Here is a 26856-nt window from a genome sequence, read left to right as displayed (position 1 = left end):
TTTACTAAATGTGGTTCAAAATACATTTGGATGAACCCCAAAATGTTGCTTTTGTTTTGCGATACTTTATACCGTTTTCCTGGCAAATGAGCCACGACTAAAAGAATATGGTCAAAGTGCTGTGACACTTAAACACAGTTGAGCAGTTAAATGGATGCAACAACTCTAAGCAAGCCTTTGAGTCGATAGGATTTCCTATTGATTAGTCTGTATGTGGCGTTACAGCAACAACAATTGCTTATGATTCAGATTTGAAGTTTGGGAAACTGTCAGAAGAATCTCCCGATGGCTGTCCAGGAATAACTTCTGATGCTTTTTGTAAGGAGAGTGTCGAGGTTTTTAAACCTTTTAAAGGCTTTTTAAAATGTATTTCAAGGCCCTTAGGAACCAATACTCAAGTATTTTGATCATTGCAGAACATTTGAGAATTATATCCGATTGTTTTACGCAGTTCTCTTTCAGAACATCTATAAGAAATCAATAAGGAGTTTCACTTTTAAAATACATAAAAACACAACGTGAAGGTCATCGTTCGATACCTTTTCAAATGATTTTCAACTGATATGATAAATGATTATCAACTGCTCGGTCATTGTGTTTTAAGTTCATTCTGGCTATTTAGTAAAATCCCTGTATTCTAGATTTAGTGTCACTTTCTTCTGATTTTGGAGAGAAACTTAAAACCAGGAGTCAGATTACAAACGCGCTCTGCACAAACAAGATCAGAAACTATGAATCTGAATTCAGTTACAGGAAGAAAAGTCAAACGATCTTACCTGCAGTGTGACATCATAAATACAGTGAGGTCTGAACAGCAGTCAACGGCCAGAAACACATAACACTCGAAGAGGATTGTAGAAATGTTCAATTCAAGTAAGAAAATGTAGAAAACACCAGATTGAGTTAAGTGTGTTTTTTCCCCTCGTGGCAGCAGCAGTGTTGTTGTTGTTGTTGTCGCTCTGCAGACCTCACAGGTTCCTCTCGACACATCGGCCGCCATCGGCGTCCGGGCAGCGGCAGGTGAAGCCGCCGAGCCGCGGCAGACACAGGTGAGAACAGCCGCCGTTGTTGGAGCAGTAGTTGTAGGCTAACGGGGAAGAGAAGGGGACAATGTTAGGGAGCCATTCACACCCAAGCTGCTACTTTATATCTATAAATCATCTGTCAGAAAGCTTCATTAGATACAAGAGGTTCAATTAAAAATGTATCAATAACAATAACAACCATGTTCTAAAGTTCAGAACGACTTGCAGCAACTTTTCACTTTCCAGGAATGTGTTTTTTTATGCTTTCAGTTCCTCTGACGTTAGCTAGGCGCATGTTAGCATGCTAACAAACTAGCATGCTCTTAACGTTTTGGCATGGAACTATATATACCTGAACTATAATTACAACAACATAAAACCATTTTATTTTTGTGTTTTTCAATCACAATATTTTAGGTCAGTTTGCAAAAAAAAATTCACTTTAAATGAAAAAAATATGGTAGCGTAAAAACTAAATTTCAGTAAAAAACAATTGCATAAAAAAAATTGTTTGTCATCCAAAAACAGAATGCAAAAAAATGAAACACTAAATATTTTGAATGCTTTGTTATTTGTCAGTGGTACATTTTTCAGTGGCCATACAATGTTTTCCATTTCAAGTGTTTCAATGCTGAAGTTAACCCTGATGGATGAATCATCGATCATGAAAGTAGTTATTAGCTGCAGCTAGCAGGTTCACATAACACCTGTGAGGCAGCTCGACTGCATTAAAAGTCAATGGAAAGCTGCTGTAGATACCTCTGGCATGGTTCTACAGTTCAGCGTCAGATTTCTTCAATGCTTCCAAAATTTTCACAATAAAATAAATAAATAAATGTTCGACTAATCATATCATTTAGCTTCCTCCGTGGAGAGGTAGACTCATCAGAGCTCGTTGAAAGAATAACCCGGACCAGTGAGTCGATTTCTGGGCTGGAAACAGTTCAACGGCAGCTTCTAGACTTCACCAAACATCCCAAACTCTGGAGAGCTTCATCTGGAACTAAAGCCTCCTTTCCCTTTCCTCAAAACGGCCCATGAGTGAAAACGCCCCTCCGTACATTAAACGTCTTTGTTAACAGATTGGACCACCGGTGACGCACACTGACAACGCGACAGTGATCTCGAAAAAAAACATGTTGCCAAGTGAAACAGGAATGTTTCGTGAGCCTGCAGCTTTAGGAAGTGGATGAAGCGTTCATCATTGGCGGCTGAAACCCGTCAGTGTTGCAGAGAAACCCAGCAGGTGGACGGTGAAGCCGTTTCTCATCACTGTATAGTTGGGGGGCTCGGAGCCAGCTGTGAGTCTCCATATCCACAGCTGGCATCCCCCTGAGGTCACTACACCCAGAGTTCCCACGCTTATATCCATCCACGTTACTCTGGGCATCTGGAATCAGTTAGCACGGTCACTGTACTGCTCTGATCCCAGACTCGCAGGGTGAATCTCCATTCACGATTGCCCCGTGTTAGATACAGATGACTCCTTTTATTGGGCAGCTAGCCCGGCTCTGTTTACAATTTGGCGAGCAACTACCGACCCCGTTAAAGCTCGCTCGATGTTCGCATTGCTCTCTGGCTTTCACGGGTGGGACGGTGCTGTACGCATGCCGGTGCATGAATGCACCCGCCTACGTGCAAAAACATGCCATCAGTACATTTCAATTCATACAGAGATTATTTAGCCTGGGAACACAAAGAAACAATACATTCACTGTTGCAATCCCTCTTTAAATCCCTCTCCAAGGAGAAGCAGTAAAAACACCAACACACACGGTTTGTGTTACTGTGTTAAACAGAGCAGAACACTTCTTCGTAGCCAAGACAGTGACGGCCGTATTCCAAGATGGCGACGGCCAAATCGCTGAACTCAAGGCTTCAAAACGGCCATCCACAAACCAACGGGTGACGTCACGATGACTACGTCCACTTCTTATATACGGTCTGTGTGTGCAGCATGCGCCTCCCACACATGGATGGCCACAGCAGGAAATTGGTAGGCGCAAATAAACACACTATTAGCCTAGCCTCAGGAACCCAAATATACAGGAAAATATATATTCATACAGATAAAAAACAGTGACACCACAAATGAGGACATTGCAGAGCTTCTCCTTCTCAAATGAGGACCTTCAGGGGAGCTCATGTTTCTTTCATGGGGAGCCGAACTCCACTGAGATCCCTTTATTTTGACCCCTGAGCTCACAGAATGAAGGCCTGGTCACACCAGAAGGTGTCACAGTGGAGTTCATACTTACAAAACAGGTGGTGCTAGAAACTTAGCAGCGTAGCGAACACTCACAGGGCCGAGTCACTGTCATAGTAGCGAGATTTCTGCGCTAGCTCGGTCGCTAACGGGACATAAAGTTCCTCCACGGAGACCAAAACTACAACAAGCGCTCACTGAGTAATTATCAACAGATGCTGGTCTGAGCACAGACAAACGAGCACTACCAGGCTCTTTCCACATGTCCTATGATTGCTTATGTCGTTCTTGATTTCCTTGATTCCAGGACTGACTAATCTGTAGCTTGTAAGTGAAACGTAGCAGTACCTTGTGGACACTGTGTCGGTGTCGTGGTGATGCCGTACAGCCGAGAGCGTTTCTGTGGCAGAAACTCTTCTGTCTCCTTCTCTGACTGACGGTCCACAGCGACCACCGCCTCCCTGAAAAAAAACACCAAAACATTCACCAGAGACCACACAGAGATGTTTGATCGTCAGATTAACGCGGCTGTTCAACACACTTTTATGTGACTTCCATGTTTATTTAAAATCCACTCAGACCGTCAGCCTGACCGATATTATTTGACTAAATCCTGCGAATGGCGATGATGTGTTCAGGGGGGTTGAAAAAGACAAATGCCAGCTGAGGGTTTAAAGGAGACCACTTTGTTCCTGGAGCATAATCTGCTCGTAAACGAGAGTGTTACCTCCTCCAGTCGGTGTAGTAAAGGTTCCTTCCAAAGGAGACGAGAGCGAAGGGATACTGGATCCCTTCAACGATCTGCCTCCTCAGCCTGCGGTGAGGATCTATACACTCCACCTTATGAGTTCCTGCAGACCAATCAATCAATCAATCAATCAATCAATCAGGACTAACAACAACATGGTGATGGATCAGAGTGGGGGGGGGGGGGTTCAGGTTCCTGTCAGGTGAGTCTCACCTGCGTCGGCCCAGCACAGCTGCTGCTCTTCGAGGTCAAAGGTCAGACCGTTGGGGAGCTCCAGGTTGTCTTTCACCAGGACGCTTCGATCCGTCCCGTCCATGTTGGACATCTCAATTTTGGGCCCGTCTCTGTTCCAGTCTGCCCAGTACAGTCGCCTGCACCAACAGGACGAAACCAGTCAGACCCAACTACTACTGATAGTACTCGTTTCCCTTCTACAACTACTACCACTTACTATTTACTTCTAACTACTACTACTACTATCACATACTACGACTACCTTCTACCTACTACTACCACTAACATCTACTACTACTACAAACAACTACTTATTACTACTACCACCTCCTACCTACTTGTACCACCATCAACAACTACAAACTACGACTACTACTACTACTACTACTACTACTACTAGCTCATATCATTACTACCACTGTTACTACTGGTATTCTGGGCTCAACCAGCATTTTACTACCACCTTAATGACTTCATGTTACTTATGGAACTAGTATTTCAATCACAACATGAACAGGTTTCTTCGAGTCATTTCTCCAGCACTCACCCGTAGGCCGGGTTGGTGACGATGGGTCGAGGGTTGATCAGATCGGTGTCGAACAGGACTCGCCGCTGGCTGCCGTCCAGGTTGGAAACCTCCACGGTGTCCCGCATGGAGTCGGTCCAGAAGAGGAGGCGGGCCACGTGGTCGATGGCGATGCCCTCTGGACTCTGGAGGTCTGAGGACGACAGGAACAGACGTCCGTCAGAGGACGAGCTGATGGATCAGCACCATCTGACCGTCACAGGCTGACAGTGACTGACTGGACTTTTGATTTAACCTTTTAGCATGAGGCCGTTAACTGGCAGAATCAGTGCCGTCTTTTAAAATCACTCCACAAAACTTGTAAAAATCGAACAATTAATATTGTTATAATTGTCTGATTTTATTTCATTGCAGTCCTGAAATGATTTTGTACCCGGTTCAACCATGGAAAGCACTTTGTACCTTTCTGTTAAGTGTTGTATAAATTAAGTTTTTATCTGTTAATAATATCATTACAGCGATACTTTTTAATCACAAAAGCTGCATCTTTATCCGAGTACACCTGAGCCACTTGTATCTACATTGTATCAGCTGGTGACCAAGCTCCGAGTAGGTATTATCAATTAAAACAAAAATAAAACCGAAGATCTACATTCTTCAGTGGACGCTCTCCAAACCTCCTTCACTTTGGTCCAGAACAGGATGTCTCAACACTTGTAACTTCTGTTTTGAAAATAAAAATATAAATTAAGTTTTCTTGCCCTATTTGCATCCGTGTGATCATAAAAAATGAAATGAAAGTAAAAGGTGTACATTAATTACAGGTTTATGGGATGCAAACAATAAAAATCGACTTCCTGTTTGGCCTCATTCGAAGGACTCTGCTTGGTGCAATGAGACTCAAAGCGTGAGGGATGAGGAGTGTGATGTATGTGCATCACGTCACTCAGCCTCTCTAAAGACGACTGGACCGGTGATGTCTGCTGCACCTGTAGTGATGACCGGGATGACGTCTCCTCCGCTCAGACGGGCCCTGCTGATAGCCGGCCCGGTGATGTCGGTCCAGTAAACCATCTTCTCCACACAGTCGTAGGCCACGGCGATCACCACCCGGTCCTGAGAGGAAGCGCAGGAGGAGACAGACGGTTTCATTCAGCTGGACTTTCACTTTCAAAGAGTCTTTTGTGTAGAAGTGACAGAACGTCAGCGTCCCATCGGACTCGAAGGCGCCCGCACTGACGGAGAAGCTTTGTGTTCGGCTGCAGTGCATCAATACATTAACTTATGGGCTCCGTGACGGAGAAGAAAAGAGTTCTGATGCTGAAGTATGTTAAAGAACAATTGGAGGATTGTTCCACAGCAACCAGGAACGCTCATTCATGTGTGTGTACGTTGTTCAAAATGAGGACCGCATGTCGTCATGAGAAAAACTCTCCAATGTCAAGAAATCCCTTTTTTCCACTTCTACAAGGAGCTCATTCTCTCAGCATTTACTCGGAATCATTCACACTTTTCAAACACATTTGTTTTGTGGAATTATCCTTTGATGACGATTAGAAGAGTCCAACATTTTGGAAAGATATTACATAAGGACATTAGCTACATCTCTGCGCATTCAGCTAGGGAGAGGTCCAGGACAATATTTAGCTTAGCTTAGCACAAAGACTGCAAGCAACCGTCAAAAAGTCTTTCCATTGAACCTTTTAATTACTAAAAGCAAAGTTCAAAGCTACTTATCTGACATCTGAATGTGTTTTTATTTAGCCATGCTAGCAGTGTAGCTCTTGGGCCAGACTGAAATATCTTAACAACGTTTGCATGGATTGCTATGGAGTTTGGTTCAGACATGCATGTTCCCCTCAGCATGAATTGTAATAACCCAATAATATCCCATCATCAGGTCAACATTTAAATGAGTCCGAAACTTTGATTCAGAACTAATGACATTCCCATCGGCCTCGGCTGCACTTTGTGTTTAGTTAGCAAATGTTAGCATGCTAACGTGCTCAGCTAAACATCAACTGGTTTGCATTCTCAATGTGAGCGGTAAGCATTTAGCTCAGTTCAGAACAAATCACGCTGATGAAGCACTTTCATTTTCTTGCATAAATAATGTAAGAATGTGATCCAGGATTTGATACATAACTGGAATCAATAAATCAGAAACTGATTTGCATTTGTGGTTTACACAAAAACGTCGTTCTTGTCATTTTCCAGGTTTAACTTTCTGTAAAAACGGCTCATTAATGCAAAAACTCTGCAGCCTCGGATGTCAGACGTCACCGTGTTGACTGTGATGTGTTGTCGGTCTAAAGAAGGTCAGACTTTCATTGAAGTTGCCTGATATCAGTGGCTGCCTGGGAGGAAGAAAATCGATCTAAAACCTGGTGATATATTTTGGAAGATTATTGGCGGCCATGTTTACGTTACTGCCTGAAACAGTGATGTCTTACTGGGAGGTGCAGCAGAGGTTTGGCCTCCTCCTTCTGTATGTTGTACCCATCCAGAGGCACGTGTTCGATCTTCCCGCTCTGAGCGAACAGCAGGTGTGTTCCCGGAGCGACGGGGCGAACGTCGGGCCGCGGGGTCGGACCCACCGGAGCGGGAGTCACTGCCTGGTCGATGCCTGCGAGTTCATCGTCCGGGGGAGGCAGATGTTTAGTTTAATGAGGACAAACATTCACGTGTTCCTGAAATAAACAGAATAGAGGCTGAAGCTTGTTTAGAGGATACAGTGGACTCACACAGAGGGGTGGTGCCGGGTCCCGTGCGGGTGTTGGGGATCTCCTGGCCGTTGCCGTCCACGCACCAGCACTGTCCGATGCTGCTGTGGCACTGCGTGGGCTCGAAGGCTCCGCGTTGGTCACACTGAGGGACGTACTGACCGACGGCCGGCCGAGGACGGAAGTAAGAGAGGAGGCCGGAGTCGGTGGTGGCCGACTGGGCGCTCTCTCTGTGATGCTCACACGGGGTATTCTCGCGCTCTGGGAACAAAGAAAGAAATACGTCACCGTGAGACAAAAACATACAGAACAAATACTTTTAAATATATATTTTAAATACGTTTAAATATCACAGTTACACAGTTCTCACTGAAATACACTTGAGAGTTGGTTCTGTCCAAAAAGCCTATTTTCCTAACCTAATTCTAGGTTAGTGGCCTTAATGTTAAGTTTGGATTGAACGGATGATTTGAGTTGCAGATGTTCCAAAAATGTATTGCTCCTGATGCCGTACTTCTGAACCAAGTGAGGGAATGAAACCATGGTGTTATTGTTGAAGATGTGTTTCAGATGAGTGATGCCTTTAGCGGACCATGTGTGGAGATTTAGAGGAGTCTTGTGACTTAGAAAATCAGGATTGTTCCAGATGGGAGTACAATTTGAAGGTGCTTGACATGAATTACGACAGAAACTCATAATTATGATGACTTGGAAATTCTGTCTCATCATCAGACTTTTGACCTGATTCATTATTCAAATGAAGTTCCTGTTCTATTATCATATAATACTTCTTTATCTTCCTTATTGTTTTTTTCTCTTTTCACAGCAGACAAAATCACAGAACATTCTACACAACCGAACAAAGAAAGAGCTGATATAAACATAAACATATATCCTCACAGGTGTAATGTTCTTTAACTGAATTTTCTTGCTCGGGTTCTGTACGTGGCAGTTGCAGATAAACACGCGAGCTGAGCCGTGGAGAGAACCACGAATTAAAGACGAGCAGGAGGCTCTTCATCTCCGCAGTCACATCCAGGGGCCACAGTGACATCTGGAAGAGAGCCGCCTCGCTCTTATCCTCAAGGGCATCCGGCGAACCGCAGAGCAGCCGTAACACTCCCCGTCTGACAGACAGCGCCACGTCTGATAACAACAACCAGACGAAAAGAGATACCGCAAGAAGAAAGAAGAGAGAGAGAGAGAGAGAGAGAGAGAGAGAGAGAGAGAGAGAGAGAGAGAGAGAGAGAGAGAGAGAGAGAGAGAGAGAGAGAGAGAGCGAGAGAGAGAGAGAGAGAGAGAGAGAGAGAGAGGATCAAAAGGCCGTCCTGAAAAAAGGAAACGGAGCCGCTTACAGTCAGTGTGCGTAAAGTAAGAGACAGTGTGACAAGTTATGACAGAGGACTAAAGAGTCATGCATTTCAGAGGCTATAAAAATGGACGAAAATATGAGAAAACTTTGGTGCGGAGGAGTGAGCTGTAATTAGCTCTCAGCTGCTGACACCTGGAATCACTGGAGGAGTCTGCAGCTTTGGAACGAAGCCAAACCAACAACAACAACAACAACAACAACAACCCTTCCACTGTAAACTACGTACACCTGCTCACAGGTTTTCGGTTGCATCCTCCTTGGTGAATGCACTTATTGTAAGTCGCTTTGGATAAAAGACATAAAGACATAAAGAAATGAAAGAGGAATAAAAGTAAAGAAGAAGAAACCAATACTTCCAACACTGCTGACCAGAGACATGGAGATCAGGACGAGACGCGCTGAATATCAAAACTCATAAATAAAAAGGGTCATCAGTCTATCAGCTCTCATTATTTTATGACCCTGAACCGATCTGAAGCCGCGGCGTGAACGGAGCCTCGGTCACGGACCTCAGCTGTGTGTCATCAAGGGTCTGTTGAGTCTGACATGAAATCTGTTTACGCTCTCATCACTTCATCAACATCCTTCACCAACCTTCAGCTGAATGTTTACACTCTGCAGAGTTTACACAGCTTCCATTAGTCTCTGTAATGTCTGGAAAACCAGCTTCAGTCTGTAGGAGCTGCCACACACACCAACACACCCGAAACATTTCTGTTATTACAGCTCTTTGTCAATCAGGAGACTGATTTTTACAGGCGTTAACCCATTAAAAGCTGATGGAATGTAACGAAGTACATTTACTCAAGCACTGTACTAACTCGAGGTACTTGTACTGTAATAGTTAAAGACTGATAGGGAACATTTAACTGCGTAATGAATACTTTTACTTTAAATACCTAAAGTACACTTTGTTGTCGTATTTTCAACGTGTTATTATTGTGGTACTTTTACTGAAGTAAAGGATCTTAATAGTTCGATACACCGATTCAATGATGCAATATCATAGATGTAAAGTGCTAATATCGATAAATATCATCTTTAAGATGTGCCTTTATTTTGAAATTCCCATGGCACCTCTGTGTCACCATTGCGTCCATGCACACTTCCTTCCTACAGAGCCCAGTAATAAAATATAGGAGTTTGTAACTGATTATGTTAAATTGGCATTTGATATTATCTCATATTGCTCACAAATGAACATCATGCTGTATTGAAGAAGACTTGGAACTAGAGATTGAGACCATAAACTCATGTTTACAATGTTTACTGAGGGAATAAATCAAGAGCGAAGAAGAGTAATTTTCTCATAGACTTCTATGCAACCAGACTTCTTTTTGATGGACATTAGAGAGAATGTATGTTTAAAGCACCTCAGCATTGGCTTCCTGACCGTGGCAGACTTTGTGATATCAGCAAAATATCAAATTGACAGCCAAAGGATCAGTATAATATTGTATCGTGATGAAAACTTGTGATTTACACCCCTCTTCATTTCCAGGAATATGAACCTAATCCGACAGAAGAAATCACATTCATATAAACTTGAATTCAAACAGTTTGTGTGGTAAGTCACCCACCTGAGGACGTGGGGCTGCACTGGAAGCCGTCGCCATAGAACCCGGGATGGCACTGGCAGCTGTAGGAGCCCTGCGTGTTGGAGCAGAAGGCAGCGCGGTGGCATCGATCCTGCTGACACTCGTCTACGTCTGAACGGGCAGAGAGAAGACACAAAGATGAAGGCAATGTCCCGACACATCAACCGCCATGTTTGGTGCTTTAAGGTACAGTTCCACTAACGGCCACCAGGGGCTGGCTCCAAAAACAACCTTCGTAGAAATCCACTTAAAATGTCCCTTTTAAAGTACTTTAAATGAGGCGTTGAGACTTTACCTTTTTTAAATAAAGACTAATCCACAACATCTCAGTCTCAACAATAACAACGGATAAAGATCACGTTCAGCTGTTATGGAGGCATTTTGCTGAAATTATTTTCAGCGTCAACACTTATACAACAATAAATAAAACAACATATCAATATTTTTTATCCAATATTACCTTTTAGTGGCAAAGTACACTAACTACAAGAGATCTACTACTACCTGTTAAACATGAACACACCTCCGTTTGTCTAGTCTATTCATTTCTATATTTTAAATTCTTCACACTTTTGTGTTTTATGTCTTTTTATTTTAACCTGCATGTTTTTACTTTTTACACATATTTGTAGTGGTTTTGTTCGAGGGAGACTGCTCCACAGTGACAGTCTATGACCGTAAGAAATAAAGAACTTGAATACGTAGAAGAGTCTACAGCCACGCTAGCAGCTCTGTGAGGCTGTACAAGAATTTGTAAAGTAGGCTACATGTTAAGAAAAAAAAAAGGTTCTGGATGCGTTTGTCCGGTTTTCTCTCCACATATGAACATTCTTCAGCTCAGAGTCTCCTGAGTGGGGGAGCTTTATATATAAGAGATGAGCTGCACAGCTGTAAGGCAGTGTTCTGCATTTCCTGTCCAGGTGGAAACATTTCCTGTCCAAAGGGGCCCACAGCGCTGAACAGAAAGTCCTGCTGTTATGGTACACTACCGTCAATGTTGCATTGTTTTCTTCTTTCCTTTAAGAAAACTATTTTAACAGAGATTGAAAGAAAAACTGCATAATTCAGACACCAAATTTATGATTTACATTTGAAATAGTCATAATAAAAGTCTTTTTTTCCACACAACATCTTTTTAATCTCCCTCCATGCCACTTATCTCTTAAGTATTTATCTGGGGAAAGTTTACTGAGCTCACATGATTCACATTCATATCAGATGAAGACAAAGCTAAACTTTCAAAGAATCCTTCAAGCGAAACAAATCAAATGTTTTGTTTGTTCTGCTGCTTGACCTTCAGCACTGACTTTATCAATGCTTTTTAAATGCATCCGAGTTGATACTGAAGTCATAACCCTGAAGATCAGCGGTCGGTCTGATGTCTGCAGACTCCACCGACACACGGCGGACAAACTCGGTGTACTCACCCTGACAAACCCGACCGTCACCCACGAACCCCGGCAGGCAGGAGCAGACGAAGGCCGAGCCTCCGGTGTAGCTGCAGAGAGCTCTTTCAGGAGCATCACAGTCATGGCTTCCTCTCCGACAGTGATCCGCCGGCCGGTTCTCCTCTGCAGGACGACACAGACGACATGTTAGCAAAGTTAAAAGGGACGACATGAGTCGGGTGTAACATGAGGAATAACTGCCGTCTGACTGAGAAAGTTTCACTTCATCCTTCAGCTCTTTCAAAATACCGTTTTCTTTTATCAGTGGACTACAGGCCACCGTACACAACAACTTATAATTCATCAAACTGATCCCTGCAGATTTATCCTGCTTCACAGAGTCTAATTCAGGTTTGTATGAATCACATCTTCTGTGCTCAGCAAAGAACATCAGTTTGAAACATTTTGTCCCATTTTCAGTCGTACAAATCCTTTATTGTTTTAAGAACATCTGTATGTGCAACGAGGGGCTCTTCAAACAAAGTCTCACACACACACACACACACACACAAAGGCACTACACACTCCACCAACCCACACAGCTGTCAACACACACACACACACACACACACTTAAAACATACCGATGCAGGTCTTTCCGTCGCTGGCGAACAAGAAGCCGCTCAAACACTCACAGCGGAAAGTTCCGGGCTGATTATTGCAGACGGCGTTGGATCCACAGGTCTCAGGAGTCTCTCTGCACTCATCAATATCTGCCAATAACACACCGACAGGGAGGTGAAAGATATGTAGTTCAGCAAGTACAATGTATAGTCCCTTAAAAGAAAGTAGCGAGCAATTAAGTCTGCTGCGACTTATTTTGCCTGTAGGTGGCGCAAGTTGGACCATAACTGCAGGTGTTTCATGAGAAAAATGTAACAAATATAAAACAAATATATAAACCATGCTGCCTGCATCTCGTGCACCAAATGTTATTGCCCTTTTGTTCATATAGCAGTACTTTTAAAATAAAAGTGCGCAATACACTACTTTTGAATTCATTGTTGAACTTTGCCATAACAATGAGATTAATCGCAAAAAATCCATGCGATTAATCGCGATTAAATATTTTAATCGTTGCCCAGCACGAATGAAAACCTATCGTGTGTTGTCAATATGCGGGTTTGCAGCGGTTATGTTACCGTGGCAGTAGCGTCCGTCTCCGGTGAAACCAGTCGCACATTCGCAGCTGAACTGGAGGCCTTCGGCTGGTCGGCACACGGCGTTGATGTCACAGCCGTGTCTGCCGGTGAAACACGGGTTCTGCTCTGGAAGACTGCCTGTAAATTAAAAATTAATAAAAACATGCTGCAGGTTAAAATCAACAGTCAGAAACATCCAATGTGGCATCACAAGAGAATATGAACAGTAAAAACAGCCGGAACAACAACTAACGCCAACAAGAAGTGAGGACTTTGGCTCTCTGTGACATTAAGAGTTTAATCCGTTTCTCGAACCTTTAGGCCACCGCTGCGGACTTAGGTCAGACGACCGAACGCATTAAGCATTTTTAAATATCAATGAACACCTTTTTAATCCCTTTTATGATCAATAAAGTAGTTGTTTTATCTTTTGAATGTATTAAAGTGTATATTTTTCGTCTGACCAAGAGTCCAAAACTCAAGATAGTCAGTCCACCGTGACATAAAGCAAAGAGCAGCAGCACATACTCGCGTCGTGATAAGCAGAGCATGTTTTGCTAAATAAATGACTTAAATAGTTCATAGATGAACTGAAGGAGAGAACAAAGACTCCACAGTAGAGAAGCCACAGAGACTGTGTCCTCCCATCATGCAACTGAGTGCTGGAGCTCCAGACCTTCACCTCCTCACAGGAAACACGACGCAGATGTTCCACTTTTTGCCAACAAACCCCCGGCTGAGTTGTGTTTGCTTGTGTAACTCTGAACCCCCCCCCCCCCCCCCCCCCACAAGCATCCCATCAACAGCCCCCACCTGCACTTTTAGCTTTAACCCTCCTTTTTATAAAAAAAGAAAAGAAAAAAGACCCTTTCGATGCCCTTCACCTGCTCCCTTCCCTCTGTGGACTGGAGGTTTGGTTTCTCGCTGACCTTCACCCCCTGCCAACACTCTCACAGCCTCCTCTCATTGCAGCTGAGGAAATACAGCCGGGCTCAGATTACTGTTTGTCTTTCCTCTGATGTTCAACTGCAAACATCGCAGAGGCACTAAACTGTTGGAGGCGTGTTTCAGTGCATTCCTCCGGGTAATAACACACATCTTTGAACTCTTGACTGTCCCCAACGGATGACCACGAGACACGGACGTCTCTTCGTCAAGGTACTGAACCATCTGACGGCATGGAGTCAAACCTGCTCTGTCCTGATCTGTGAACACACACTTCTGTCTGTGGACACACACACTTCCAGACGAAGACTGTTCAAACATCTTGTCTTTGTTTTTTTCTCGGTGCTGATGAACGGAACCTCTTGACGTGTCAGAACTCACTGTGGACCGAGCCGATCTTGTTGCTCATGGCGTAGCGGATCAGATGGTTGCGGGTCTCGAACATCACGAAGATGTGGTCCACGCTGAGCTGCTGGGTGGAAGGCGGCGCCACGGAGGCCTCGTCGTGTGAGCAGCTCAGGAAGCTGATGGTCTGTCGCAATTGGTAGCTTCTGGTCTGGACGTTGCCATCAGGGGAGGTGACGGTGTAGTCACGATTGGAGGAGGAAGTGATCACTGAGAGGAGAAGAAGAACACACCTTTACATCTAGTGGGACTATAAATTGTTTTGTAAATAATCCATTGAATATTTCTCAAGAAAACGGTCCTTTGTCCTTACAGTTCCTGTCGTACTGGTAGATCTCCTTGTATGGGTTGATCTCGACGGAGGATCCCAATAGGACGGCGGGCACGCGTCCCTCCAGCTCGGTGTTCACCACCAGGTGGTCGTGTTCGTCGATTCCTGTAAACTGTTGCTTGATGCTCAGACGCTCGTTACCGGGCTGGAAGATCACATCGGCCTGCCGGGAAAACACGCCGCCTGCATGGACGTGTGAGAGAACATGCGAGTGTAAGAAGCGTCCGAGTCGTGCACATCCACGGACCGGAAACAAAGGTCTCTGGGCGGACTCCAGGCATGGACATTGGGGTCCATAGTCACACAACTTTTAAGCTAAAACGTTTCAACATCTACATACATCGTAGCCAGCAATGCTAATGATTATAAATCAATCATCCAGCTCCAGGCTGTACTTTACACAACAATACGTTCCCTCACCGATGAGACTGAAGCCGTTCTGGTAGCCGGGTTGCTCCAGAGCGAAGGCCCAGCCGATGACTCCACCCAGGGGGGTCAGCGGCAGCAGGGAGGGTCCCAGGTCATCAGGGATGTTGCTGATGGCCACGGAGGCCCGTCCGTCGTTGGTTACCACGTACGAGTGCAAGTCATTGTCACCGAGCTCAACAGGGGAAGGCGAGTTCCCCACGAACACTCGACCGTTCACCTTTCCATTCATTCTCTGTGGTTTTCCTGGAAAACAACAAATATTTCATCAGTAGAGCAGTAGTTCCTGTTAAGGATCAGCGTCTCAACAGGTCACTGTTGAGAGGAAGTGACCCGAAGACAAACAAGAAACTAAGTCCCGCCTTTTCTTGGGTTAGCTTTTGTTCTACTAGCCTATTCCTCAGACAAACTCAAACATGAAATTGATGCATTCTTTCCATATATAATCTACTGTTGTTGCTAAATGCAAAACAAACCACAAAGTTCAGTTTGCAAATTCTAGTTTTGCTTACTGAATATGTACGGATAACCCCACGAAAGTGATTGACTGATATGATCCGTCTTTGGATCTTTGTAGTGTCTTCGTAACAATCCAAGAAAACGTGCACCATTAACCTAAACACTTTGAATTACACTGAAAATGCTTCTCACCCTCAGTGACACAGTCCTTCCCGTTACCATAGAAGCCAGGCCTACAATGGCAGCAGTACCCATTGCTGTAATCCCGACAGTCGGCGAAAGCCGAGCATTTGTGCCTGTTGTGGGCACACGTCTCCGAATTGTACGCAAAAACTGTGAAGACAACCAAAGGACAAACCAATCGGGTTCAGTGAAAAAAAACCTTTGACAGGATAATCACAGGATTTACATTTCTCTAAATGGTCAAGAACAAAAGGTTCGAGCTTTTTACCGGTCACGTCGGGATCTTCGTCTTCGTCTACCACGACAATCTGGGGTTGCTGGGGCTGGGAATAGGGCGGCACTGGTTGGACTGGATCAGGGTACCTCGGCTCGACTGGAGAGTATCTAGGCTCATTGGTTTCAAGGACTGTATATCTCGGTTGCAAAGGCTCAGAGACAGGGTATTTGGTCTCGGTTCGGTCAGGGTATCTCGGCTCAGAAGGGTCCGGGTATCTTGTTTGTGCCCTCTCTGGGTCAGTGTATGTTGGTATGACAGTCTCGGATTCAGGGTATTCCAGCTCAAACTGGCCAGGTCCTTCATAATCTTCAGTCTCCGGGTTGGTGTATGTTGGTGTGACAGTCTCGGATTCAGGGTATTCCAGCTCAAACTGGCCAGGTCCTTCATAATCTTCAGTCTCCGGGTTGGTGTATGTTGGTATGACAGTCTCGGATTCAGGGTATTCCAGCTCAAACTGGCCAGGTCCTTCATAATCTTCAGTCTCCGGGTTGGTGTATGTTGGTATGACAGTCTCGGATTCAGGGTATTCCAGCTCAAACTGGCCAGGTCCTTCATAATCTTCAGTCTCCGGTTCGGTGTACCCTGGAGTGATGGTCTCAAATCCTGGGTAACTGGGTTGGTACTCAGTAGGAGTCTCAGTTGGGAACTCCTCTTTTTCTTCTGGTAAAGGAGGTGTGGTGGCATCCTCCTCTTCTTCAGGTAGGCTAGTGACCATTCCTGGTGTAATGGCAACAAAGAATGGCGAGGAGCCAATCTCGTACACCCAAACTCCATTCTGTCCCGCGTTCGTCTTTCTAGTTGGATAAAGGAGGGAAGATAAAATCAGCCTCAATGAAAAGACATTTTTGTCACGAATTGGTATTTTTCAAAAGTCAGCGCGTCAAAGTCGAGTTATATTCAAGCACAAGTGACGTTAGATTCATACTCGGTGAGTTCCCTGATGGAGGCCTCTTCATCGGTGGTGGTGCGGAAGTAAGTCCCCTGCGATTGCTTCCAGAACCAACCCTCCACAAGACCTTCATTGAAGCCAGCCTCGAGGAGCTTGCTCTCGCCCCCTACTGACGTGGAGAAAAACTGCAGGCCGTTTCGGGGATACAAGAGGATGGCGCAGGAGGACGACACCATGGAGGCCACGACCAGCTGGAAAGTGTTTCTCTGAAAGTACAAAGGGGACATTGTTAGTTTGAGTCCATGGAGCCACATTTCTTCTGATTCTCTAGCAGCAGGAGGAAAATTAATCTGGGAGTTCTCACCAGCTACACATGTTACAAGAGGATTATTGACCAGCTTGGGACATTCAAAGCATTCAAGTATTATACACTCAAGCACAACTTTAAGGTACTTGTACTTTACTTGTATTTCCCTTAAATGCAACTTTGTACTTCTACTTAACTACATCTCCACAATGCACCTCTTTCTCCACTACATTTCTCACAGCTTTAGATACTTGTCAGATTTGTTTTTCATCTCCTTTCTGTCCAGATCTCCAGATGTGTTGATGTTGGATGTTTGTGACAAACGGAAGGAGGAAATGTTCCTTTATGTGTTGACAAAATCCTCCTACTTCTTCACCATTTGCTATTAATACTTACTAACCCCAGGTATGGTTTTGAAAGCAGGACGTTTACTCTGAGTATTTTTACAGAGTGGAATTAGTACTTTTTACTCCAGCAAAGGGTCTCAGTTATCCGCAAAAGTGTAACCCCAGATCTGAGATAAGAAAACAAACCATCCTCTGTTTTCTTCTTGAAAACCCAACATGGCCCCTCACCTTTGTGTCCAGTCCGTCTCCTCGTCCAGACATCCCCCGGGCGGCCATGTCCTCCCAGGTGACGATGAGGACGGTGGTGGGCTCCACGCCCTCGTCTCGGGGGAAAGCTTTCCTGATATGATCCGCGGCTTGACTCAGTAGATCCGGGCTGCTGTCCCACCTGTAGTGGACCTTGCCCTGTCCGTCACTGTCCTCCAGGTCTCCCAGCAGGGCTGCAATCATTTTGAAACTGGCGGGCATCTTCCCCAGGTACTCCCCCTCCGCCGGGGGCTCGACAGACAGAAATCCATTGGTGTTAATCTGGAAGAGAAGACAGGTTTATTTTTGGAGGGTCGAAAACAGTACAGCATCATTTCTGTCACATGTATGTTTGTATGAAAGTTAATTTCCACCACTGGAAAAAGAAACAACAAAGTAAATAATAATATCACATAATTATGATTTCATATCTTCTAGCAACGAGAAACTTTCCTTTTATTATGATGTAATAATTAAGCAGAATTCTGTGCTAATTAATATTTGATTTCCTAACAAAGCGATACTGGTGTGTTTATTAAGGTAAAATAATAAGAAACGTTCTCATGTTCAGGAGATTATCTTTGGTAACTATATGAAAAAAGGATGGATTTTCTTTTCTTCCATAGTTGACTGGATTGTTGACCCGCTGGGAACGGGTACCGACTGTGACCATGAAGGAATGAAGCTACAAAGAATCTAGATCTTGATGTTTGAGCAGCGACGGGGGGCTGGCTGGGTTTGTCCTGATTTACAGAACACATCGAGACCTCCGGTTAAACGTTCGGATCCTGGACTCTCCTGCAGCTCGGCTCGCTTTGTCGGGCCCACAGGAATTCAACACAACAACTTATTCACTCAGAAGGAAAGGATCTTTTTAACCCCAATAACTCAAATCCGACTCACACCGAACGCCACAGTTCCTGTTTGAGCCCAGAACAACATTGAGCTGTGACCATGAGGCGTATCCTCTCTGAGGTAAGAGACGAAACAGCTTCTCAATGATGCCTCAGACGATTGTTTCACCAGACTTTTGATGAATAACTTGTTCGTTAGTCTCTGAAATACAAGGCGTATTCAGATGTCTTGTTTTGCCAGAGCGACAGTCCAAAGCGGTATCAGCGCTACGGAGCGGACGTTTGAAGTCACGGTTTGCGGCTTTGATGAAGACGATGGACACAAAATGGAGGACTTTCCTTTTCTTATCAATGCTTATTTTGTTCTGCACAACTATTGTGAAGTCCACACAGAAACTGTAAACGAACAAAAGCATAAATGCTCTCCAGAGTCTTCTGTAAAAACATCGGCGTTTTAAATGTGGGCCTGTAGGTAAGAGACACATGTGGTGGCTGCAGTGGTGGAGGACAGAAGGAAAGTTGATCTCCATCCAGTGTGAGCTGGTTTCTGATGTTTGGCTCATCATCAGCTCCAGACATAAACTGTATACGTTACGCTCCTCCGTCTTATCTCACATGTACATTCTGCCGTCGGCCAGACGGGAAGAGACAAAACAGCTGTTCAGTACAGAGACTTCATGCTGCTAAAGCCTCCTCTTGTCTTTATGTTCTGCCTTTTTCTTCAACAGGTGAGAACTTCATGTAAGAGGTGAGATGTGTACAAAACTATCTGCATGGCTGGACATCAGTGAGGAAAAACACGTCTGTAAATTAAATAGCTTCACGCTCTTTAAAGTCACAGCTGTTTTTTGATTGTACAGAAATGTCACTTTTATGTTTGCTTGTTCAAACTACATTTTTTAAAATATTATAATTGACACCACTTCATCATATTAAACATCAAAGATTTCGTGCAAAATATATGATCTAACCCTTTTTAACAGGAGGAAATGACTCCACCTGAGCAGAGGAGATGCAGGTAACGTAAATCTTTACGAGCAACCGGCAGCAGAGGGGGTCAGAGGTCAGAGCCCCAGCGCTCTAAGAACATGAAAGAGGTATCTGTGAGTTTGTGATGATGCTGCGAGACAGAGAGAGAGCGAGGAGATGAAATAAGAGCCAGAGAGGAAAGCCGTCCTGCTCGGCTGCCTCTGTAAAGCCTGGAGGGATTAAGCGCAGACGTCTCTTCGGGGGAGCTTTTCACCGCAGAGACTTCCTCCACGGAAACGCATGAACGACAGCAGCATGCGGGTGAAAGGCCGACGTCTCCCAGCGGCTTTCACCGCTGGGATTTTATTGTAGGCAATAAGATTTCTAATGCATTGTTACACAGCGATTAATGTTGGCCTTGACTCTCTGCAGCAAGTTGATGTAGACAGAAATGAAGTCAAGTAAAGGGATGTTGCAAGGGATCATGGGAGTTCCCTTCACCACCATTGCTGTCATTGCAGTCAGCTTCTTGTTCAGATTTCTTCAGTGTGAGGGAGGTTTTTACCAGGAGCCTAATTATACTCAGAGACCACAAAAGGGCCCAGCTGAAAGGGGCCCAACATAAACAGATCTCTCACCAAGGAGGCCGCTGTTCGTTAAGTCAACACTGATTTCTTTGTCACGTAACTTACGTACTTCAGGAACGGCACTTCTGTGGTTATTTTAACCCAAACAACGATCTTTTCCTGAACCTAACTAAAGTAGTTTTGTTGTTTCCTGTGAAGACGGAAGTTTATTTTGAGAAGATTTAGTTGCTTTTAGACATTTAAATATGGGAAAGTTGCATGTAATACCTTACAAGTAAAGTCTACACATTGGACTTCTCTGCTGCATATTTTCGGCGGCCAATGTCCGGTTTGTACATGTAATAATACAGCCAGTGTTTGAGGACCTGCAGCAGCGAGATGGAAACTTGCCAGGACGTCGATGACGTCACACATGTCCGACCCCTGAGATCATCTCTATCAGTGTGAGAACAGCGGTGCGGTGGAAACGCACTGAGCTCTGCCATCTGGTTTTGGAGGACAGATGTCTCTCGTCCATACGTTCCAGATGTGCCAACTCTAGGGAGGACGCTCCGCTTCCTGTCGAGGAATTAAAAAAAAAAAAAAAAACCTCTTCAGCAGCAGCAGTAGCTTGAGCAGAGCCACGGTGATTTATTCTGTGATCAACTGAGCGGCGGTTTCAAACCTGACGTCAGATTGAAAGTATGGAGTGGTCTCACCGACGTCACGATCTCCTTAGTTACGAGGTCGGTCGGCCATGTTGGAGTACATACAGAACCTACATGGCGGCGCGTAAACAAGGAAGTGCGGCGAAAATACCATACTTTGAATCACTGGATAGTGCATCAAAGGTTCGCTACCTGGCCAAATTGAAGGTTATTGGTAACTTGGATCCCTATACGATGAGTGCAGATCGTTTCAGTGCCGATCCTACTTATCTTCCATCGGTAAACTACGCCAACATCTACACGTATCTCGTGAACACCCCCAGTCCTTACACAGAAGACGAGCTGGAGTGCTACAAAGGGCTCGACGCTTATAATCAGTTTGTCAGTGGATGGGTCCGAGACGTCAAAGCAACGGTCGTCGGGAATTCTCATCTCGTCATTGGGAGGGTAAATATATACAGATCTGGTCAAATATTTAGCAATATTCAATGTTTACTCAGCGCAAACAGACACGTGTGTTTGTTTACATTGTACATGCACGTCATTGTGTGCGTGTGTGTAGGAATTCACTTTCAACTCACTCCTAACTTCACCCCCCCCCCCACACATATATATATATATATACATATATATATATATGATCCGACGTTAAACTCATATCAAGCAATGCTGAGGCTGCATCTCTGTGTTTCGCCTGTTGTACGCGCTCGACACGTCTCTGGTACCGACTGCTGTCACGGGCCGATGAAGCTTCGGTAACCTTCTCATGTAAAAGTTTAATTTATATTTCCTTTATTAAATACTGTTCACAAACGAATTTGTAAATAAAATCACTGAGCACTTATAAAGTGATCCGCACATACTCTAGTGTACGCCAAATTCCATTCCGTTATATCTCGAGAGATGCGTGACAGCCATTTCTCGCGACGTCGCTTGGATAGCTCCTTCGTGTCATTTCCTTGATGTGTAATGACCGCTGGCAAACGAAAGAATGATTTATTGTCTATCAGCTCTGCTGCCACAACCAAAGACAGCACAAAAGTTCACCACCGATAGGTTATGCGACTCAGCCGTGCATGCCAGTGGCTTTGTGTGTACTCCAACATGGCCGACAGCTAAACTGTGACGTCACACGAGACCACTCCATAAGAAAGCTTGAGGAGCGTCGACGTATAGTGCTGATAATTACTGGGGACCGACAGGATGTCGCTCATTTGGGGGGGGGGGGGGGGGGGGTAGTTAGAGGCACTTCAAAGAGGGGGCGGGTGCTTTACGGAATGCAGACTCACAGCGACCAATAAGAGCTTCGCACTGCGGGAAAATCCAGCAAAGGAGGCTGAGAGACCTTTTATTCTGAAAATCCACGGCAGATATAAACGTTCAACAAAAGACGATGGAAGAAATTCTGCAAATTTACGTGGCGACCCAAAAACCTCCTGCGACCCACCTGGATGTCCCGAACCAGTCTTTAAAAAAATGACTGAAAAGTTTATTACAACAAAGCAAAGAAATGTAGTTTGTATTTAGGATGAAATTTCAAAATAAAAGAGGTTCATCCTCTATGCGAAATGTGACTGCTGATTCTATGACAATCTGCCCTTTACATGTTTACTTTCCTTGTGTATCTTTTTTAAAAAGTGTCTTCAGCACAGATAATCGAATGTCTGTTCTACATTACTTATTTTTTGATCAGATAATTCCCGATTTAAATCAGAAGTTTGCCAGTTTCAGACGGTACTTATTTAGAGAAAGCTCTCGTACAGCTGCTGGTGTTTACAGAACAACTTTGGCTTCTTGTGTTCAACAAAAAAAGGAATTCAGAGAACGACGTCGCAGCATGTGGGGCAAAAGCAACATTGTCGAACTGTTTTATCACAAACGTGATTACGTGTCTGCTCTCAGAGTCAAACAAACGCGGCGTCTGAAATAACGAGAAGCGCGGACACGACCTTCGCGACGTCCCGGTAACTTCCTGTACAGACGCGGAGTGATCTGTGTGGTCTGCTTGTTTTAACAGGAGGATGCCAAACAAATGGTGCAGTGACTGAAACACACACGTGTGGATGCACCAGTGTGTCGACGAGGTTCAGCTGCTCGTGCAAATGATTTAAATTCTGAACAAATGAGTCAAAAAGGAGTGAAAGGAAAACGTCTTTTGGACACATCTTGTTACCATTCAGCACACTTAAGCATCTTTAATGTGGACTTGGAGCGAGTCCTCTCAGAGAGCAGACTACACGAGACTTTGTTCAGAAGTTTACCCATAATTCTGCGCAAATATGGACTCCAGGGCTCGACAGTAAGACTTGTCGGCGATTACAGATTACACTTCATGTGCCAAATCATCCCAACAAAGAAAAATGCTGAATTATAACATCTTTCTAACATTTAGATTTTTTGTCATCACCACCATCTGCACTTTTAAGTTGATATATTGACAAACAGCTGTTTATTTCCACATCCATACAGAGCAACGTGATGGATGTTAATTAGGCGTCTTTGTGTTTTTGTCCACCTGATGAATGTGGACAATTCTCTGTCTTTTATCTCTGTGTTTGGTCTCCACCATCTCTTCAGCTGCTGAATGCTGCGCTTTGTTCACCAGCTCGTCTCTAACGGTGTCTGTCTGCTGTTGGCTGCTGAGCTGGTTGACCTCAGTCACTTTTTACAGCTTTTATTCTGAAAATGACACCATGAGGGTGGCGGGAGTGAACCAGAACAGGAAGGTTTTGGGTCGGACAGATAAACAATGAGCTGCGACTCTAAAGCTCCGTAAAGCCGAGAGGAGCTCCTGTGACAAACTCTCCAAGTCACCACACAGAGACAGAAATCAACCACTACTCCAACATAGAATGAAATAAAACCAAGTTTTCTGTGTGTAATTTGATGAAAACACAATTCAGGAATATGCTAAATAATAAAAACCAAAATAATAAAAGTCTTGAACTAGATTTCGACACAGGGACCTTCTACAAAACATCATTAGTACCAAGAACAACTGGAAATGAAGCTGGGTCTTTTGGAGGGGGGCGTGGGCAACTATCTGGGGGGCCCCCGGGCGTCTGTGGCCCCCCAGATAGTTGTCCACGTTGCCCGTTTGGTTAAACCAGCATTGCTGAAAGAAAAGTTGACACGTAACTCTTTTCTTGTTTCACTCCTCAAGACAATAAAAATAACTTGAATTGAACTGAATTTAAATTTTAAAAAATGACAGAAGTTCAGCATGTTGGAAACATGTTTATGCTCCAATCTGGATTATCTGTCACATGACCCAAGGAATGCATCCAGTGTGTGTGTGTGTGTGTGTGTGTGTGTGTGTGTGTGTGTGTGTGTGTGTGTGTGTGTGTGTGTCTCGGCTTGATGAAAGGCTTATCTGTGTTGGCTTTTAATTGACTCACATTCCAGCCTCTGTTCACATATTCACAGTGACTCCAACACCTCCGTCTCTCTGAGAGAACTAAACAAACAACAAAACCTCCACCAGCATCCCCACACACACACACACACACACACACACACACACACACACTCCACCTGTCTGGTCACACCACTATCATTTCAACGTGTCACCACAATAAAGCACTGAAGAGCCAGAAACCAGCGGGACGGATGTGGATCTAAAACCAAAGCAGCAGGGGAAACACACGGAGAGACAGAGAGGGGGCTCTTATTTTGAAAACAGTTTTAAAATGAGGAGATTAAAAGCCAATAAAACCGTATCAGGTGTCAACAAACAAACAGAGAGAGCAGACTCAAAGACTGAAGTGAGGAGACAGTTCCCTTATCAAACTAACCGATGAAGCGTGTGATCATTGTGGAAGATGATCAGTTGAAACATTTGAAACACTGAAAGAAGTGGAAAATGAAGCAGCAGTCGATATACAAAAATGAAATCTCTGAAGTGTAAGTGACAGACTGAGCTGGAGTTGAAGTGGAGGTTGTGAAAGACATTCGTGCCATTAGTTCAGGAGTAGAAAACAAAAGATGATATCAGTTGAAGTGTCGGCTGAAGCACTGCAAGCAGCTGAAGTTGTATGAACAGTGGAAGTTGTGGGAGTCAGATGACATGAAGAATGTGTTTATTGTTGTTTTCAAATGTGAAAATCTGAGACCTGAAAGGACTGGAAGTGTAAATTGAAGTGCAAGAACTGAAGAAAGGAGTGGAGGTGTCGTTCACCGATTGAACAGAAAACCTCATCGGGTGTCAACAAACACAGGAGAGAGGAGACCGATCAATAAAGCCACCCGGATCAATAACTAAATGAAATCACTTTAACCTTCAGAGTGAAGTATGAGGATGAAGAGGAGACAGATTCACAAAACCAAACATCCCTCAAAGACACGTGTGAAATAACAGAATTTAGCACCAAAATCCTCTTAAAATCCGAATTTAAAAGGATTAAAAGTGTATAAAGAAGCATTGTGTGCTTGGATTTGTGTCAGTTTGACATCAAACTTGAGTATTTTTACTCCTAAAAGTTACTTATCACATTCCACCATAACTTCAATGTGCAACGTTTAAAAGACATTTTTAGCTTTAGGTTCCTTGTGTTAATCATTCGTTTAATAAGTTGTTCGTCAGATATTTTTGGCAAAGTCAGTGAATTTCTTTGCCTGTTATTTTGAAAATCAAAGTATAAATGAGAGAAAAAATAATCTTTCACACATAAATTAATTGCAAATCTCATTTTGATTTCAGTTATTTCAAGTTGAATTTCATAATGTATCATTTCTGAAATGCTGCTTAACTTTTTGTCTTGATTAATTGTGAAACATTCCTCAGTTCTTTCCTGGAGTTGATGAAACCAGGTTGTGTTTCTACTAAATGCTCTGCTGCTCCTTTGAACTGATTCCTGAGCACTTGTGCATCTTTGATGAATGAACTTCATGATTAAATCTGGTTTCTTTCCCATTAAACACGCGACCCGCTGGGTGTGTAACTCACGTAGACTGTGTCGAAGGTGTCGCGGAAGAAGAACAGAGATCCGTTGAGAGGCAGCTCGGCGGTGGAGTCCGAGCCGAGCAGCAGCTGCTGGTCTCCGGCTTCTTCTCCGAACTCGAACAGCTCTTGGAGCTCCAGAGCCCGGCTCAAAACACTCAGGCTCAGCAGGCAGGACCAGACCCACAGCCAGCTCCGGTACCGGGTACACATCTTCCCAATCATAATAATAACAATGAATGAATGAATGGAGGAACGGCGAGAGTTACTGAGGGGGGCGTAAGTAACAATCACGTGGCTTCAGATTAACTCTTTTCAAAATAAAAGTGGCAAATACAAACAGAAAAAAGGCTGGAAATGTTCTTCAAACTGAAACTGTCGTGTTTAAGTAGTTGCTCGGCCTTTAGTCAACGGTGGAAGAAGTAATTAGATGTTTGACTTTCGTTTTTATTTTTTAAATAGCAACAGTGTAGAAATATTCTGACACAAGTAAAAGTAAAAATTTCACTGAAGTAAAAGTACACACATAATACACTCAAAGTACCAAAAATATGATGCATTTTATTGCTTCGTGTTTTGTTTATTAGTTTCTGAGTTCTGCTAAACGCGTTAAGACTTTTATTTTGGTACAAAAGTCCAACCGGATGTATTATTCTTTGAGTTTTTGGACTTTATGCAACTATGTAAAACTGTAGATGTGGATTATGTATCTGCATGAGACACAATCTTTTAGTTTCCACATGACAATAACAACATTGTGTTGCGTTTTACATTCAAACACAATACAATCTTATTATGGAGACATTCAGGTACATCCGGTATTCTTTGGTTTAGTCCGAGCTCAGCACATTCATTCAAGATATTGTCGCCATCTTGTGGACACAGACTCTAACTGCATGACTACGTCCTCTCCTCTTCTATTTCCTCCTTTTTCTATTTGTCTGTTCTCTTCATTTTCATCCGTCCATTCATGTTCTTCACATCAAATATTTCCATTTTTTACACCTTACAGATGAGTGGTAGA

General features: G+C 43.9%; 1 protein-coding gene across 1 annotated transcript; it reads right to left on the bottom strand.

The window, feature by feature from the left end:
* Nucleotides 1–948: 948 nt before the first annotated feature.
* Nucleotides 949–26045, bottom strand: LOC306784855 (nidogen-1-like; the record flags this gene model as incomplete). The annotated part of the gene is made up of 20 exons (XM_079278998.1): nt 949–1087; nt 3580–3692; nt 3959–4082; nt 4193–4350; nt 4761–4932; nt 5729–5855; nt 7193–7365; nt 7484–7723; nt 10415–10543; nt 11860–12003; nt 12464–12592; nt 13022–13159; nt 14348–14581; nt 14685–14885; nt 15123–15374; nt 15780–15920; nt 16039–16841; nt 16973–17202; nt 17819–18118; nt 25839–26045. The coding sequence occupies 20 exons, from the start codon at nt 26043–26045 to the stop codon at nt 969–971; spliced, it is 4134 nt and encodes a 1377-aa protein (XP_079135124.1). The 3' UTR covers nt 949–968.
* Between the last annotated feature and the right edge of the window lie 811 nt (nt 26046–26856).

This window comes from Melanostigma gelatinosum (assembly GCF_949748355.1).
Source record: "Melanostigma gelatinosum genome assembly, chromosome: 11".
NCBI lineage: Eukaryota > Metazoa > Chordata > Actinopteri > Perciformes > Zoarcidae > Melanostigma > Melanostigma gelatinosum.
This window is presented reverse-complemented; position numbering and strand designations above follow the sequence as displayed.